This window comes from Macaca mulatta, chromosome 19, assembly GCF_049350105.2.
Source record: "Macaca mulatta isolate MMU2019108-1 chromosome 19, T2T-MMU8v2.0, whole genome shotgun sequence".
NCBI lineage: Eukaryota > Metazoa > Chordata > Mammalia > Primates > Cercopithecidae > Macaca > Macaca mulatta.
In genome coordinates this window covers 70,647,274-70,665,873 of record NC_133424.1, presented here as the reverse complement: position 1 = coordinate 70,665,873, position 18,600 = coordinate 70,647,274, and the positions used below count along the sequence as shown (strand labels likewise).

General features: G+C 54.5%; 1 protein-coding gene across 5 annotated transcripts; it reads left to right on the top strand.

Annotated features, from left to right (window-relative positions):
- The first annotated feature begins 11,237 nt into the window (after positions 1–11,237).
- ZBTB45 (zinc finger and BTB domain containing 45) lies at positions 11,238–18,037 on the top strand. Of its 5 annotated transcripts, none has more exons than XM_015124980.3 (3): positions 11,238–11,692; positions 13,909–15,187; positions 17,277–18,037. In XM_015124980.3, the coding sequence occupies exons 2-3, from the start codon at positions 13,909–13,911 to the stop codon at positions 17,531–17,533; spliced, it is 1,536 nt and encodes a 511-aa protein (XP_014980466.1). In that variant the 5' UTR covers positions 11,238–11,692; the 3' UTR covers positions 17,534–18,037.
- Positions 18,038–18,600: the final 563 nt, after the last annotated feature.

Sequence of the window (18,600 nt, the reverse complement as noted above, 5' to 3'; positions counted from 1 at the left end):
AAACCTTATGCTAAGTGAAATAAGTCAGATATAAAAGTCACATATTGTATGGTTTCATTTATGTAAAATATCCAGAATCTGGGGTGGGGGGCTAGGGGAGGGATAGCATTAGGAGAAATACCTAATGTAGATGACGGGTTGATGGGTGCAGCAAACCACCATGGCACGTGTATACCTATGTAACAAAACTGCACGTTCTGCACATGTATCCCAGAACTTAAAGTATAATAATAAAAAAAAATCCAGAATCAGCACATTTATTTAGATAAAAGGTTAGGTTAATGGTTTCCAGGGACTGAGGAGAGGGGAGAAAAGTTTTTATTCTGTAGTGAGGAAATTGTTTTAGAACTGGATGGAGGAGGTGGTACAGCATTGTGACCATACTAGAAGGCACTGCATTGTTCACTTTAAAATGGTTATTTATTTATTTATTTATTTATTTATTTATTTATTGAGATAGGGTCTTGCTCTGAGTGCAGTGGTACGATCTAGCCTCACTGCAGCCTCAACCTCCTCGGGCTCCCATCTCAGCCTCCAGTATAGCTGAGACTACAGGTACATGCCATCATGCCTGGCTAAATTTTTTTTGTATTTTTTTTTGACACAGGGTTTGCCATATTGCTCAGGCTCTCATACTCCTGGGATCAAGAGATCCCCCTGCCTTGGCCTCCCAAAGTGTTGGGCTTACCGATGTGAGCCACCACATCCGGCACCATCCTTGTTTTCAAAAGATGCTTCATGAGAAAGGATGAGTTGGCCGGGCGCGGTGGCTCAAGCCTGTAATCCCAGCACTCTGGGAGGCCGAGACGGGCGGATCACGAGGTCAGGAGATCGAGACCATCCTGGCTAACACGGTGAAACCCCGTCTCTACTAAAAAATACAAAAAACTAGCTGGGCGAGGTGGCGGGCGCCTGTAGTCCCAGTTACTCGGGAGGCTGAGGCAGGAGAATGGTCTAAACCCGGGAGGCGGAGCTTGCAGCAGTGAGCTGAGATCCGGCCACTGCACCCCAGCCTGGGCGACAGAGCAAGACTCTGTCTCAAAAAAAAAAAAAAAAAAAAAAAGAGAAAGGATGAGTTCATCGGCCAGGCACAGTGGCTCAAGCCTGTAATTCCAGCACTTTGGGAGGCCGAGATGGGCGGATCACAAGGTCAGGAGATCGAGACCACCCTGGCTAACACGATGAAACCCCGTCTCTACTAAAAAAATACAAAAAACTAGCCGGGCGAGGTGGCAGGCACCTGTAGTCCCAGCTACTCGGGAGGCTGAGGCAGGAGAATGGCATAAACCTAGGAGGCAGAGCTTGCAGTGAGCTGAGATCCGGCCACTGCACTCCAGCCTGAGTGAAAGAGCGAGACTCTGTCTCAAAAAAAAAAAAAAAAAAAGATTAGTTCATCAATGTCTTTTTTTTTTTTTGACATAGAGTTTCACTCCTGTTGCCCAGGCTGGAGTGCAATGGCGTGATCTCCGCTCACTGCAACCTCTGCCTCCCGGGTTCAAGCAATTCTCCTGCCTCTGCCTCCCAAGTAACTGGGATTACGGGCACCCACCACCACACCTGCCTATTTTTTTCTCTTTTAAATGTTGTTATTATTATTATTATTATTATTATTGTTTTTGAGACAGGGCCTCACTCTGTCACCCAGGCTGGAGTGCAGTGGTGCGATCTTGGCTCACTGCAACCTCTGCCTCCTTGGTTCAACCTGCAAGGCTCTAGTATCGGTTCGAATACCGAGAGCGCGCCAACAACAACACAAGGTGGTGTGGAGCAACATGCTGCTTTTTTTTTTTTTTTTTTTTTTTTTTGAGACGGAGTCTCGCTCTGCCGCCCAGGCTGGAGTGCAGTGGCCGGATCTCAGCTCACTGCAAGCTCCGCCTCCCGGGTTCCCGCCATTCTCCTGCCTCAGCCTCCCGAGTAGCTGGGACTACAGGCGCCCGCCATCGCGCCCGGCTAGTTTTTTTTTGTATTTTTTAGTAGAGACGGGGTTTCACTGTGTTAGCCAGGATGGTCTCGATCTCCTGACCTCGTGATCCGCCCGTCTCGGCCTCCCAAAGTGCTGGGATTACAGGCTTGAGCCACCGCGCCCGGCCACTGCTTTATTTTTATTTTTATTTTTGAGATGGAGTCTCGCTCTGTCTCCCAGGCTGGAGTGCAGTGGCACGATCTCTGCTCACTGCAAGCTCCGCCTCCCAGATTAATGCCATTCTCCTGCCTCAGCCTCTCGGACTACAGGCGCCCGCCACTGCACCCGGCTACTTTTTTGTATTTTTAGTACAGACGGGGTTTCACCGTGTTAACCAGGATGGTCTCGATCTCCTGACCTCGTGACCCACCCCCCTCAGCCTCCCAAAGTGCTGGGATTACAGGAGTGAGCCACTGCACCCGGCCAACATGCTGTTTTAATGAGCACCTGGGTGCAGAGGGGCTGAGGCCTAAAATGGCATCAGCCCCAAGTAAGGACAGGCCAGGAGTTTTATAGTCTCCTGTAAACAGGAAGTGTCCTAGTCCGATGTAACTGCTATGTGGTACCCAGGGCTTCTCTCCCTCCATCTTCAGGGGTATGTGTCTTCCGGCCAGCTCTCTTCCTGCTTCTGCTATCTTGCTGATGCACACTGCTGGCACAAATGGCCTTGTGTCTTGGGACTGGGCCTGAGAAGGGAGGAGTTATTTATCCCCCCAAGCTTTCAGGCCCCAGGGAGAATCTTTCACAAGGGATTCTCCTGTCTCAGCCTCCTGAGTAGCTAGGATTACAGGCACGTACCACCAGGCCCAGCTAATTTTTGTGTTTTGGTAGAGACGGGGTTTCACCATGTTGACCAGCCTGGTCTCAAACGCCTGACCTCAGGTGATCCACCCTCCTCGGCCTCCCAAAATGCTGGGATTACAGGCGTGAGCCACCATGCCCGGCCCAATGTCTTAAACACAAAGCAGGCAGGGTGGAGAGCAGCCCTTGTAAAGAGGGAGGGGACAAAGTCAGGGTGTGGCAAGTCTGGGCTGATCCCTCCTGGACTATGGCCTTGGCCACAATGGGTCCAGCAGGAAGATGGCTGGGAGAACAGGCCTGGGTGGCTGTTCTGCCTCAGTTGCCCACCTTAGTTGGGAAGCACTTCTCAGACTAGCCACTCGTGAGTGGAAAACACTGAACGATCTGACCAGAGAAAATTCACAACACCCGGGTGGCACAGGAACCTGAGACAAAGTGACAGGGCTGGAGATGGTAGGGACCAAGACTTCATGTTGTGTGATTCCACTGATAGGAAATGTCCAGAGCAGACAAATCCATGGACAGATTCGTGGGGACAGGGGTGGGGACACTCAGGAAATGGGATGAGCAATCTCACGGAGGTGATGTAAATATTCTAGAACAGGAGAGTGGTGAAGGTTACACAACACAATAAACGGACTAAAAATGACTGAATTGTGCACATGGGAAATTATATGGCAGAGTTTGTGTCTGGAGGTGAGAAAGGCTGTCCCCTGGGGCCGTAAAACTGGAGCTGCCAGGCTTACACCTACCGTGGGTGTTGGAATTCCTCGCTCCAGGGCATCGAGGAGCAGTGGGTGCAATAGAGGAAAATTGATTAAATGGAGAATGGCTTTAACCTGGCTTCAGTGGATGTGTTATCTTCTGGTGATGGAGCTGAGCTTCGCTGTGGCTTTTCGGGATGGAACCATCCAGGTGTCCCACAATAGGGGGTTGGGGCTTTCCCCTTCACTTTAGAGCTTTACTCAAAACACATTTTGTGGCCAGGTGTGGTGGCCCACGCCTGTAGTCCCAACTTCTCAGGAGACTGAGGTGGAAGGATCCCTTGAACCTGGAAGGATGAGGCTGCAGTGAGCCGTGATCATGCCGCTGCACTTGAGGCTGGATGACAGAGTGAAACCCTGTCTCAAAAAAATAATAATAGCCAGGCATGGTGGCTCACACCTGTAATCCCGGCATTTTAGGAGGCTGAGGCAGGTGGATCACCTGAGGTCAGGAGTTTGGGATTAGCGTGGCCAACATGGTGAAACCTCATCTCCAATAAAAATACAAAAATTAACCGGATGTGGTGGCAAGCACCTGTAATCCTAGCTACTCAGGAGGCTGCAGCAGGAGAATCACTTGAACCCAAGAGGTGGAAGTTGCAGTGAGCTGTGATTGTGCCATTACACTCCAGCCCGGACGACAAGAGCCAAACTCTGTCTCAATAAGAAGAAGAAGAAGAAGAAGAAGACGACCAGGTGCGGTGGCTCACACTTGTAATCCCAGCACTTTGGTAGGTCGAGGTGGGCGGATCATGAGGTCAGGAGATCAAGACCATCCTGTCTAACATGGTGAAACCCCGTCTCTACTAAAAATACAAAAAATTAGCCGGGTGTGGTGGCGGGCACCTGTAGTCCCAGCTACTCAGGAGGCTGAGGCAGGAGAATGGTGTGAACCCAGGAGGCAGAGCTTGCAGTGAGCCGAGATTGCGCCACTGCACTCCATCCTGGGCGACAGAGCGAGACTCTCTCTCAAATAATAATAATAATAATGATAATAACAACAACAACAATTTGGTGTGTGTGTGTACAAAAACCAGAACGAAACAAGAACATGGGTAATTTGAGAATGTGAATTGTATACAATCAATGCTCCAGTCTATACTATATTGTCCTGTGTTTCTTGGGTTTTTTAAAAATTTGTTTGTTTGCCGGGCGCGGTGGCTCACGCCTGTAATCCCAGCACTTTGGGAGGCCGAGGCGGGCGGATCACAAGGTCAGGAGATCGAGACCACGGTGAAACCCCGTCTCTACTAAAAATACAAAAAATTGGCCGGGCGCGGTTGTGGGCGCCTGTAGTCCCAGCTACTCGGGAGGCTGAGGCAGGAGAATGGCGTGAACCCGGGAGGCGGAGCTTGCAGTGAGCCGAGATTGCGCCACTGCACTCCAGCCTGGGCGACAGAGCAAGACTCCCTCTCAAAAAAAAAAAAAAAAAAAAAAAAAAAAAAAAAAAATTTGTTTGTTTGTTTTGAGGTGGAGTTTTGCTCTTGTTGCCCAGGCTGGAGTGCAATGGCGAGATCTTGGCTCACTGCCACCTCTGCCTACTGGATTCAAGCAATTCTCCTGTCTCAGCCTCACTAGTAGCTGGGATTACAGGCCCCTGCCACCGTACTCAGCTAATTTTTGTATTTTTAGTAGAGATGGGTTTTCACTATGATGGCCAGTCTGGTCTCAAACTCCTGACCTTAGGTGATGCACCTGCCTCGGCCTCTCAAACTGCTGGGATTAAAGACGGAAGACACTGTGCCCAGCCTGTTTCTTGGGCTTTTTAATTTATTTTATTTATTTATTTTTTTTGAGACAAAGTTTCGCTCTCACCCAGGCTGGAGTGCAATGGCACAATCTCGGCTCACTGCAACCTCCGCCTCCAGGGTTCGAGCAATTGTTCTGCCTCAGCCTCCCCAGTAGCTGGGACTACAGACGCGTGTCACCACGCCCAGTGAAATTTTATATTTCTTTAATTAATTTATTTATTTATTTATTTATTATTTTCTGAGACAGAGTCTCACTCTGTTGTCCAGGCTGGAGTGCAGTGGCATCATCTCAGCTCACTGCAACTTCTGCCTCCCGGGTTCAAGCAATTCTCCTGCCTCAGCCTCCCTAGTAGCTGGGGTTACAGGCGAGTGTACACGTCTGGCTAATTTTTGTATTTTTGGTAGAGACGGGGTTTTACCATGTTGGCCAGGCTGGTCTCGACTGGCTGGTCTCAAACTCCTGACCTTGTGATTCACCTGCCTCGGCCTCCCAAAGTGCTGGGATTACAGGCATGAGCCACCGCACCCAGCCTAATTTTTGTATTTTTAGTAGGGACTGGGTTTCACCATATTGGCCAGGTTGGTCTCAAACTTCTGACCTCGGGATCCATCTGCCCGCATCGGCCTCCCAAAGTGCTGGGATTGCAGGCGTGAGCCTCAGCAACAATTTTTTTTTTTTTTTTTGAGAGGGAGTCTTGCTTTGTCACCCATGCTGGAGTGCAGTGGCATGATCTCGGCTCACTGCAACCTCCGCCTCCCAGGTTCAAGCAATTCTCCTGCCTCAGCCTCCCGAGTAGCTAGGATTCTAGGCACGTGCCACCACGCCCAGCTAATTTTTGTATTTTCAGTAGAGACGGGGTTTCACCATGTTGTTCAGGCTGGCCTGGAATTCTTGACCTCAGGTGATGCACCCGCCTCAGCCTCCCAAATGCTGGGATTACAGGTGTGAGCCACCACGCCCAGCCTTTGGGTTTTTTAAACTCTTCAAAGTTAATCCAAGGGCACAGGACTGGTCAAGGTTCTGGGCCCCTGACAAAGTGCTCCTGGTTGTGTTGTTTTGAGTATTGTCTCAGCTTAGGTCTCCTTCCTCCTGAGGTCTCAGGCCTCTGTCCACAGGGCTGGTAGTACCTTCTTCTTTTTATTTTACATATGAAAGCACATTAAATCTTTTCTCTCTTGTAAATTTTCTTTGCCCCCACCCACCTTTCTTGACAGCCCTCAATACCTGTCTGGATGCTGTTACTTTTCTGATAAATTCCACCCATTGCTTCTACCACCTCCTTGGTTCCACCAGGGCTTGGGGCTGGGCCTCCCTCCAGCCCCTCTCTAAGTTTCCTCAGGGGACTTTCTGGAGTATACAGGGGATCCTGCCGTTGCCCCTTCCCACCACCTCACACGACTCCCATGTCTTCTCTGTCCCATCAGAAGGGCTCAAGTCTTCACTGCTGCTATTTGCCTTGCCAGGGATGACTCCTCAGCCTCCACTCCTATCTGCCTTATACCAGGAAACATTTCTGCAGGTATATGCTTAGTGCCTGCTCCTGGGTATACTCATTTAGTACTTGAAATGCCCCCACAATCACTGTGCATGGATCATGGGACCTCTATTCCACACCTGGCACAACCCAATCCCACTAGGATGGGACCAGGTTTGTGGACACAAGGACTTGAGTGTGACTGCCACAGAGGGGAAGTCTGGATGAAAGGCTGCCCCGGAAGTGATGGATGATGGAGGGAGGTTGGGACCCTGACTGAGATGGAATCAGGCACAGCCAAGAGGTCCTGGGAGACTCCTTGGTGGGAACTGTCTGTTCTCTGAGCCATGCTGTCAGAGGGGCCCTGCCTTAGCCAGCTGAGGAGGCCCAGTCACCCTGGAGCTCAGTTTCTTCTGCTCCTTTCACATCTGTGGTCATTGTGCTCTCACAGAGTCTTCCCTCAATGGCCGCCATTTCCCATCTCAGGCCTTGGGCTTAGCCTGGAGTTTTTAATATTTGCAGGCCACACTGCCCTCCTCCCTATTTGTCAAACCTGTGTTCTCAGGTACACATTTATTCCTTGAAATGCCCCCACAACCAGTGATAAGGTCTTTGGGTTCCTATACACACACACACACACACGTATACATATATACACACGTATACATATATACACATTCTTCTTCTTTTCTTCTTCTTCTTATTATTTTTGAGACAGAGTCTCTCTCTGTCGCCCAGGCTGGAGTGCAGTGGCGCGATCTCCATTCATTGCAAGTTCCGCCTCCCGGGTTCACGCCATTCTCCTGCCTCAGCCTCCCGTGTAGCTGGGACTATAGGCGCCCACCACCACGCCCGGCTAATTTTTGTGTTTTTAGTAGAGATGGGGTTTCACCATGTTAGCCAGGATGGTCTCGATCTCCTGACCTCGTGATCCGCCCGTCTCAGCCTCCCAAAGTGCTGGGATTACAGGCGTGAGCCACTGCGCCTGGCCTATTATTATTTTTTTGAGACGGAGTCTCACTCTTGTTGCCCAGGTCAAAGTGCAGTGGCGTGATCTCGACTCACTGCAATATCTGCCTTCCGGGTTCAAGCTATTCTCCTGCCTCAGCCTCCCGAGTAGCTGGGATTATAGGCGCCTGCCACCACGCCTGGCTAATTTTTGTACTTTTAGTAGAGACAGGGTTTTGCCACTTTGACTAGGTTGGAACTCCTGACCTCAGGTGATCTGCCCACCTCAGCCTCCCAAAGTGCTGAGATTACCTGCATGAGCCACCACACCAGGCCCTTTTTTTTTTTTTTTTTGAGACGGAGTGCAGTGGTGCGATCTTGGCTCACTACAACCTCTGCCTCCTGGGTTTGAGGGATTCTCCTGCTTCAGTCTCCCAAGTAGCTGGGACTACAGGCGCCCGCCACCACACCCAGCAAATTTTTGTATATATATATGTGTGTGTGTATATATATACACATATATGTATATATGTATATATATGTATATACGTATGTGTTTATATGTGTGTGTGTATATATATATATATTTTTTTTTAAGATGTAGTCTTGCTCTTATCGCCCAGGCTGGAGTGCAGTGGCACAATTTCGGCTCACTGCAACCTCCGCCTCCCGGGTTCAAGCTATTCTCCTGCCTCAGCCTCCAGAGTAGCTGGGATTACAGGTGCCTGCCACCACGCCCAGGTATTGGCCAGGCTGGTCTTGAACTCCTGACCTCAGGTGATCCACCTGTCTCAGCTTCCCAAAGTGCTAGGATTACAGGCATGAGCCCCCACACTCAGTCAATTTTTGTATTTTTAGTAGAGACAGGGTTTCACCATGTTGGCCAGGGTGGTCTTGAACTCCTGACCTCAGATGATCTGAATGCCTAAGCCTCCCAAAGTGCTGAAATTATGAGATTACAGACATGAGTCACCACACCCGGCCTTGTCATAAGATTTTTAGAGAGAAAAGGAAAATAACCCTTGAAGCTGCAGCTCTCACCTCCCTTGGCTGCCTGAGAGAGGTCAGGGTCTGGGTTTCTCCTTCCTATGTTCATCCTAGCCTATTGGGCAGGCTCTTCCACCCCCATTTTGCCCTAATCCTCCAGGCCCCATCCCTTGGGGTTGAGACTTTCTCTAAAGCCACTCGCGTCCTCTCCTTCCTATCCTGAATCTGTCCCTTTCTGCCCTTCACTGCTGTCAGGGCAGCTATTGTTTCCTGCTAGGACTCCTGCGTTTGCCACCCCACTAGGTGCACTGTCTTTCCTACAGCCCCTTAAACATAATAATAGGGCTAATGGGACATGGCTTCCCCACCTCAACGCACTGCAATCTTGCCACTCAGCCCAAGGTTCATGCATTTGTCTTGCCCAAGGGAGGGCCATCCTCCCTCCCTAGAGACCTCATGCATGCCTTCCCACCTACCCTTATGCTCTTCCCAAAACAGCCCAGTGAAAGCAGACCCCGTGGGTCCAGCAGGCCATGGTTTGAGTCTAAACAAAGACAATGATGATGGCAGGTTATTAGACTTGTGTTTTCTGTTTCTTTGTTTTGTTTTGTTTTGAGACAGATTTTCACTCTTGTTGCCCAGGCTGGATTGCAATGGTGCAATCTCAGCTCACTACAACCTCCACCTCCAGGGTTCAAGAGATTCTCCTGCCTCAGCCTCCCTAGTAGCTGGAATTATGGGCGCCTGCCACCACACCCAGCTAATTTTTAGTATTTTTAGTAGAGACAGGCTGGGCACAGTGGCTCATGCCTGTAATCCCAGCACTTTAGGAGGCCAAGGCAGGCAGATCACCTGAGGTCAGGAGTTTGAGACCAGCCTGGCGAACATGGTGAAACCCCGTCTCTACTAAAAATATAAAAATTAGCCAGGCATGGTGGTAGATGCCTGTAATCCCAGCTACTCAGGAGGCTGAGGCAGGACAATCGCTTGAACCAGGGAGGCGGAGGTTGCAGTGAGCCAAGATTGCACCATTGCGCTCCAGCCTGGGGGACAAGAGCGAGACTTCGTTTAAAAAAAAAAAAAAAGTAGAGATGGGGTTTCACCATGTTGGCCAGGCTGGTCTCGAACTCCTGACCTCGGGTAATCCATCCACTTTGGCCTCCCAAAGTGCTGGGATTACAGGTGTGAGCCACCGTGCCCAGCCTAGACTTGTGTTTTAATGGGGTTTCCCACCTGGCACATATTTTCCACTCCCGACCTCCTGACCTCCAAATACCACATCTACAACACAGCCACCCAGTAGCTGCCCTGTGTGAAGGACAGGCATCCTGACCTTGTCTGTATTCTAGAGGCTTTGTTCTAGTCATACATTTGGACAGTGGGTTCCCGCTTTCACTTTAGAGTCACTCTGTCCTCTGGGATAAGGGAAGTGAGAACTGCTCCCTGAGGAATGAGATCATGAAGGGGCCTGGTAACGGCTGGGAAGGCACAGAAATAAAGCTTTCGGGAGGGAAATGTGAGGAATGCGTTCATCAGATGGGAAACAAATAGTGGCATTTATCGGACTCTCACTGTGTGGAGGCCCTGGGTCTCACCAGATGTATTTGTTTTCTACCGTTACTGTAACAAATTACCAGAAACTTCATAGGTCAAAACAATATCCATTTATTAGCTCACCATTCCATAGGTCAGAAGCCCAAGTAGGTCTTCTGTGGGTCTCATAAAGGCTGAAATCAAGGTGTGGTATGGACTGAGTTGCTGTCTGGAGGCTCTGGGGAAGAATTTGATTCCAAGCTCATTCAGGTTGTGGGCAGAATCTAGCTCCATGCACTTCTAGGGCTGAAGTCCGTTTTCTTTTCTTTCTTTCTTTTTTTGAGACGAGTCTCCTTCTGTCGCCCAGGCTGGAGTGCAGTGGCACGATCTTGGCTCACTGCAAGCTCCGCCTCCTGGGTTCATGCCGTTCTCCTGCCTCAGCCTCCTAAGTAGCTGGGACTACAGGCGCCCGCCACCACGCCCGGCGAATTTTTTGTATTTTTAGTAGAGACGGGGTTTCACCGTGTTAGCCAGGATGGTATCGATCTCCTGACCTCGTGATCTGCCCTCCTTGGCCTCCCAAAGTCCTGGGATTACAGGCCTGAGCCACTGGCTCCGGCCATGAGGTCTGTCTTCTTACTGGCTGTTGTTGCAGCTCTTCTCAGATTCTCAGCCTGACACTTGTCCCTCTCATGGACAAAACTCTTCTCCTACTTCAAGTTTCTCCACCTTCCTCTTCTGCCTTTAAGGACCCTTATGATTACCTTGGACCTACCAAAATAATCCAGAATCATATTCTATTTTAAGATCAGCTAATGAGTAACCTTAGTTATGTCTGCAAAAACCCTTTCACCATGTAGTGTAACTATTCATAGGTGAGATTATCATATTTACAGGTTCTGGAGATTTAGGCACGGAATCTTGGAGGTGGCCATTTTCAGAATTCTGTTCCCCATAACAGATCGACTTGCAACGTCCCAGAATCTCACAGAGTCTAGCTCAGGAGAGGCCCAGAGCAGGGTGAGGCAGTTGTCTGTTCCTGTCTGCGTTGTAGTAGAAGGTGCCAAGGCCGAGATGGGGTCCGCTCCCCAATCCCACCCACAGCGGGCGGGCCTGGAGTAGGGGTAGCTCGCCTGCGCCTCCTGGCGGCCAGGGACCGAGACCTACTTCAGCTCTCACCCGTGTCACAGGAATAAGGCCACTTTCCCAGTTCGCAGTGGGGTTTAAACTGGCCAGAACAGGTTGGTGACTTGGGCCGGGAACTGCCTTCCCATTCTCCATCACACGGCGCCTGCGGATTGATCGCGCAGGCCCCGCCACACCCCTGATCTCCTGGGCGACGCCGGAAGAGTGCTCTGGTCCAGAGATTCCTCGCAACGCGGCAGCCCTAGCCTCTTCGACTTTGGTTCCGACTGAGAGCCGCAGTCTGACGGCAGCTGATCGCCATAAAAATACCGGAAATGTGCTTCGGTAGGGTTTCCCCTGCGCCGCCGCGACCACGGGCTTTGGTTCCGCCGGCATAGGGGCCCGGAAGTGCGGCCTTGTAGTCCGTGAGAAGGAGGCGGCCACAGTAGAGCCTGGTGCCTGAAGAGGAGTCGGAGGTGGGGTCGGATGGGCATCCCCCTGCCGCAGGGCGGGCGAGGAGGCTGGGGCGTACCAGGGGAGGGGCACCTGCGCTCCGCTAGAAGCGCACGCTGCGAACGCGAGGGGGCGCTGCAGGACCGGGGTACGGCGCGGGCCAGGGTGCGGGGTGGCCGCGGCGGCTTAGAGGGGTGCTTTGGGCTTAGGGTGGTGCGCGGGCAATGGAGCAGAGATTGGGTGAACGCGCTCGGGGTAAAGCACACGGCGCGGCGAAGGCGTGGCGGGAGTGTGCGGCGCCGGACCCAGGAAGCTGGCCTGGGCGCCGGGTCTCGAAGGCTGGCCTTTGTTCTGAAGTGTCCAGATCGGCTTTGCGGCGTCGGGACTGAGGAATGGAGCCCGCCGCGGGGCGGGGCGGGGCGGGGCGGGGCGGGGCAGGGCAGGGCGGGAAAGGAAGGTTCAAGTCTCTGGGGTTGATGCGTCCCTATCGGCCGGACACAGATTAGAAGCCTTTCAGGTGCTAGGTGAATACAGATGGGGCGGGTGCTGCATGCTGAGTTAGCCTTTGCACGGGCACAGGCCTGGCTTTTTTGAGGCTCCGAGTGGGGCCGGGGGGCGGGGTGGTGTATCTGGATCTGTAGTCTGGAAAGGCTCCCTCTGGCGGCCATGTGGGGAACAGAAGGGGAGGCCAGGGGCGTGGAGAGACCAGCCAGGTTTCTTCATCCGTCCAGGACAGCGGGAACGGGGCAGTGGAGGTGCTCGAAGTAGTCTGAGGGTCAAATGTTGGGCATGCAAGAAAGGGAGGCGTCTGGCTGAGCAAAGGGACGGCGGATTGGGCATAAGGAGTTGGAGGGGTTGAATCTTGAGACCCCAGTAGAGCCCGAGGGTGTAGGGGCAGCATCAAGCCGAGCCCACTCTGAGACACAGGCTGGTGGAGGCTATACGGATGTCAGAGTCCAGAGCTCCTACCCTCCTCCCTTAGACTGGAGGTGTGTGCAGTATGGGTGCAGGATGAGCTGAGTATCTCATCCCTTGTTTGACAGAAGGGGAAACAGGCCGAAGGATCACGGTTTACCTGCTTGATGGACGGAGTAGCAGAACTCCTCACATTCCAGAGTCCTCTGGGCACTACTCTCTCCCCTTTCTGGTACCTGATGTTGGGCCTTGTCCGGCTTGCTCAGTGGGCACCTATCCAGTCACACACCCCTGCTCATTCCACACTTCCCCTCTCTGTGCCACACCCACACCCTGGGCCCCACAGGCCCCATCGAGATGGCAAGAAGCTGGGGCTGCAGGAGGCACTTCCCTGCCTGCTATGCTAGGGGCTGCCAGGGACCATGTACTGGTTTCCCTGGGGCATCTCCCAAGGTAATGCCCAACCTTTTACCCTCAGCCCTTAGTGACCAGGCACACCGAGAACCATGCTGCCCAGGAAGCAGGTCATGCCATCCCACTCCTGCGAAAGCCTCTGTATATACTAGTTAAGGTGACCTGGTTCTGAGGCAGCAATCCTGCCTCTGCACAGGGTCTCATACTGGGGGGATGTGGCTAAAGGAAACCAAAAGGAGCTGCCAGCAGGGGTGGAGGAGAAACTAGCTGGGTAGTGAGCAAGGTCTGCTCTGGGTGAGGCAGGTTAGCCAGTTGGGATGGGGGTCCTTGGCCTCTTCTACACGCAGGGCTGCCCTCTTGGAGGGGCACATGGGGAGGCCTAGGGTTACTGGAGTTGGGATGGGGTGGGGTGGGTGGGTGAGTCAATGGAGAGTAGGCCAAGCCCTGAACCTTTTCGGGGGCTGTAAGCAAGACCCGGAGAGGGGCAGACCTTTCACATCCCCAACACCCTCTCCTAGGGGTGTGCTAAGGTTTGCCGCGTTAGTAGGGGGCTGTAGAGGGCCTGGCCGGGACTGAGATGGGAGGAGGAGGGAGTGCTGGAGTGTCCTGTGTTGGGAATGGGGACTGTGAAGGGCAGCTGAGGAGGGATGGGTTAGTGCGCCTTGGAGTGTGGTGCACTCTTGAGCCCCATCCTGCAGCAACGGGTGAAAAGATAGGGAGGTTGGGACAGAGGGGGGTCCTCAGTTGACCTCTTCCGGCCCTCCTCTTGTTCTGTGCAGATGGCAGCTGCAGAGGCTGTGCACCACATACACCTGCAGAACTTCTCACGCTCTCTGCTTGAGACCCTCAATGGGCAGAGGCTAGGGGGGCACTTCTGCGACGTGACTGTGCGCATTCGTGAAGCTTCACTGCGTGCCCACCGCTGCGTGCTGGCGGCCGGCTCGCCCTTCTTCCAAGACAAGCTGCTGCTCGGCCACTCTGAGATCCGTGTGCCTCCGGTGGTGCCCGCACAGACGGTGCGACAGCTGGTCGAGTTCCTGTACAGCGGTTCGCTTGTTGTGGCGCAGGGCGAAGCCCTGCAGGTGCTCACGGCCGCGTCGGTACTTCGCATACAGACAGTTATCGACGAATGCACGCAGATTATCGCCCGCGCCCGAGCCCCAGGCACCTCTGCGCCCACGCCCCTGCCCACCCCTGTGCCCCCGCCACTCGCACCTGCGCAGCTGCGTCACCGTCTGCGCCACCTGCTGGCTGCGCGCCCTCCGGGGCACCCTGGTGCTGCGCACAGCCGTAAGCAGCGCCAGCCCGCGCGTTTGCAGCTGCCTGCGCCCCCAACACCTGCCAAGGCCGAGGGGCCTGATGCTGACCCCTCACTGTCCGCGGCCCCTGACGACCGTGGCGATGAGGATGACGAGGAAACTGACGATGAGACCGATGGCGAGGACGGCGAAGGTGGCGGCCCGGGCGAGGGCCAGGCACCTCCTTCCTTCCCAGACTGTGCTGCCGGCTTCCTCACTGCTGCTGCTGACAGCGCCTGTGAGGAGCCCCCTGCACCCACTGGCCTCACTGACTACAGTGGTGCCGGGAGGGATTTTCTTCGGGGAGCTGGGGCAGCTGAGGACGTATTTCCAGACAGCTATGTATCCACTTGGCACGACGAGGATGGCGCTGTCCCCGAAGGCTGTCCCACTGAGACCCCTGTCCAGCCCGACTGCATACTGGCTGGACCCCGCCCGCCTGGTGTGAAGACCCCAGGGCCACCCGTCGCACTCTTCCCCTTTCACTTGGGTGCCCCCGGGCCACCCGCACCACCCCCTTCAGCACCATCAGGGCCAGCCCCTGCGCCCCCACCCGCCTTCTACCCCACACTCCAGCCCGAGGCAGCCCCCAGCACTCAGCTGGGGGAGGCCCCGGCTCCCTCTGCTGCTCCCACCACGGCCCCCTCAGGCACCCCTGCTCGCACAGCAGGTGCTGAGCCACCCACCTATGAGTGCAGCCACTGTCGCAAGACGTTCAGCTCCCGGAAAAACTACACCAAGCACATGTTCATCCACTCGGGTGAGCCAGGGCGGGAGAGGAGAGGGAGAAGCTCTCATTGGAGAGTTAAACCTAAGGGGGAATTCAGCACTAGTTACAGGGCACTGGAACTGTTCTGTTACTTTTGGGTAGCAGGGGGCCTGGAAATTGAGCCTTTCTCCAAGTGCAAGGTATGTGGGGGAGGAGAAAGTCCCACTCTGTGGAGCAGCAGGCACTGGCTTCTGTGGAGGGGGGCCTGAGGCTGGGTTGGGAAGCAGGAGCCTGTCCTGGCCTTTGGAAGGGTGGTGGTGGAAACTTTAGCAGCCTAGGATGCATGTGATGGGCATGGAGTCTTGGCAGGGGCTCCTGGGCAGGTTGGGAGACTATGCTCCAGGGAGCCTCCTGTGTCTCTCTGGTTTCCAGCAGTCCCGCCATGGCAGTCAGCAAGGGAGGGTGGGTTTACAGGCCCAGGGGTAGAAAGCCCGCAGAGAGGTGGTGCGATGAAGGAACTCCTGAGACTGGGGCAGGAGTAGGAAAACATGGGTACAGTGTGGGGACCCCACAGCTGCAGAGGACCCCGAAAAGCTGTGCGGAGGTTCCCTCGGACCTTGGCCGTGTCAGGAAGGCGGCTCTGCAGTGCTGCAGGAGAGGTAAAGAGTGGGAGGATGGTACTGAGGAATGTGAGGATGCTCCCTGGGGGCTGAGATGGAGGACAAAGGAATGGAAAGCAGAAGCCTGCTGGGCATTGTCAGTAAAAGCAGAAATTTGGCTGGAAGGCCACAGTGGTAGTGAGGGAGGTTTCTGCATGGGCTGGAACTTGGGATTTGACTGTGAGTGGTGGGGAAGCCATGGTATTCTAAGCTGGGGAGTGACTGAGATGTCAGTTTATAATCACCTCTGGCTGCCTTGGGGACAACTGGGAGGAGCCAGGGAACTGGGAATTAGGGAGTTGGGTGATTAGTCTCCAGGGTGGTGCCAGAGGCCCCAAGGTAGTGCTGGCTGTGTGAAGTGTGTGATCTGAGTCAGGTGCCTGGGCCCGGTTAGTCTGGGGTACCCCCTGGCAGGCACTGCCTTTCAGTACCGTGCCACTGAGAGAGGTTTTTTTTTTTTTTTTGGAGACCGAGTCTCCCTCTGTTGCCCAGGCTGTAGTGCAGTGGTGCGAGCTCAGTTTACTGCAACCTCTGCCTCCTGGGTTCAAGTGATTCTTGTGCCCCAGCCTCCTGAGTAGCTGGGATTACAAGCGTACACCGCCACACTTGGCTATTTTTTGTATTTTTAGTAGAGAAGGGGTTTCGCCATGTTGGTCAGTCTGGTCTTGAACTCCTGGCCTCATGCAATCTGCCTGCCTCAGCCTCCCAAAATGTTAGGATTACAGGTGGGAGCCACCATGCCTGGCTGAGATACGCATTTTGTTAATACCTGATGAATCTAGGGGTGGACTCAGCCTGCCTCCCCTCCCCTAACCTAGAATGAGGAGCTCTCTCTATCACACCAAGGACATTATAGTGGCCAGCGGGCAGGGGTTCTGGGCAACTGGGGCTTCCTGCAGGAAAGTGGCAGATGTGCCCAGGTCCCTCCTTATGAAAGGGCAATGGCCTTGTCAGACTGAGTTTAGGAGACTATATGGGCATTGGCGAGGGGGGCCAGGTCCGAGTGTCTCCCTGTGCCGGGTGGGTAGGGGCTGAGGGGGAGGTCCCTGAGGGTAGAGGGAGAGCCCAGTGGGCAGTCCAGATGAGCAACAGATGTTCCAGACAGGCTGGGTTCCCTGCAGGCAGGGTACTTGCTGGATTTAGGGGAGCCCTGTCAGACAGTGGCATCTCAGGATAACAGAAAGGGGGTCCCTGCCAGGAAGGGATGGGAGAGAGGTACCTCACAGTGTATGAGGGTCCCTGTTGGGCAGGAAAGTCCCAACATGAAGGGAGGTCCTGGAGGGGAGGGGGTGTCCCTGCTGGGCGGGAAGATCCCATAGTAAGGGGAGGGTTCCCCGACAGGCAAGGGATCCCGGGATAGTGGTTTGGGAGGGGAGGGGAGCTCCTGCCAGGTCCAGGCGCCCAGGGTGGGGGTGGGGTGGGGTGGCGGCGGGGAGCTGTAGAGTCTGACTTGCGTTCGCGGCCCGCCCTGTCGTCCGCAGGGGAGAAGCCGCACCAGTGCGCCGTGTGCTGGCGATCCTTCTCGCTGCGCGACTACCTGCTGAAGCACATGGTCACGCACACCGGCGTGCGCGCCTTCCAGTGCGCCGTTTGCGCCAAGCGCTTCACGCAGAAGAGCTCACTCAACGTGCACATGCGCACTCACCGGCCCGAGCGCGCGCCCTGCCCCGCCTGCGGCAAGGTCTTCTCGCACCGCGCGCTGCTGGAGCGCCACCTGGCCGCGCACCCTGCGCCCTGATGGGGCTGGGGCCTGGCCTCGCCCACGGTGGATCCGAGGCCTCCCGCACGGTCGGCCACCCCCGCTACGGGACCCGTGGTTCCCGCCACTAGACCACGCTCCCTCCTGAGCGCAGGTCCTCTCTCTCCCTTCACCCTTTCTCCATACCGGGGCCTAAGTCCGCCTTACTCCTCTCTTCCATGTACTTGAACCCTCCAGGTGGTGCCGAGCTGGGGCTGGTTAGGGACCAGACCACCTCTGAGAACTAGACCATTTCCTGCCTAAAGATATGACTCTGGTTCTCGCCCCGCCCTCTCCTGGGGTGGGGGTGGGGGTGGGGGTGGGGGCTGGGGCCGCTCCCCTGCCCCGGTGTGAGGCTGTTCAAGGTCCCTAGCTCCCTACCCAAGCTATCCCTCCCTCGTGGGGCGCCTAAGGAGGCTCAAGTGGACCCATCATATATGGGGGCTGGGCCTCGGGACTCTCACTCTAATAAAGGACTGTAGGCCATGGGGCCTAAACCACGAAGCTGTGAGCACCTGGATCAGTGCGTGCCTTGCTCTCATAGACAAGCTGTGGGTGTCGGGGCTCAGCGTCCTTGTTCTTGGGCGGCACCCATGCGGCCCACAGGCTGTCCTGGGCAGGGACAGGATGGTCCACTTTGCCATCTCGGGCCTCTATTCTGTAGGGGCTAAGATGGGCTACATATATAACCGGCACTTGCTTCTCTTGTATCCCTGAGTCCTGTGGGGAGGAGGATAGGCAGGCCACATCTGAGATGGGTCTCCGAGAGGGAGGCCATGTGAAAGCCCCATCACACTCCTGATTGCTGCTGTCCACGACCTTTGAGGCCCCTCCCATAGATCTTCCAGCCAGGGTCTAAGGGCCTTTTGGACTTGAGACTTCCCCTCTCCCACTCTGATGGACATGGCTGAGCACCTTACTTGTGGTGAGCCCAGGGGGATCTTTGGGGCCAGGTTGCCCTGAGGGTATATGAGCCCCCATATATCTGCCCTTAGTGCTGGGGGCCAAGTTCAGGGAGGGCTCTGATGGCTGTATTGGGGACAGGAAACAGTGAGGGGTGGGATCCG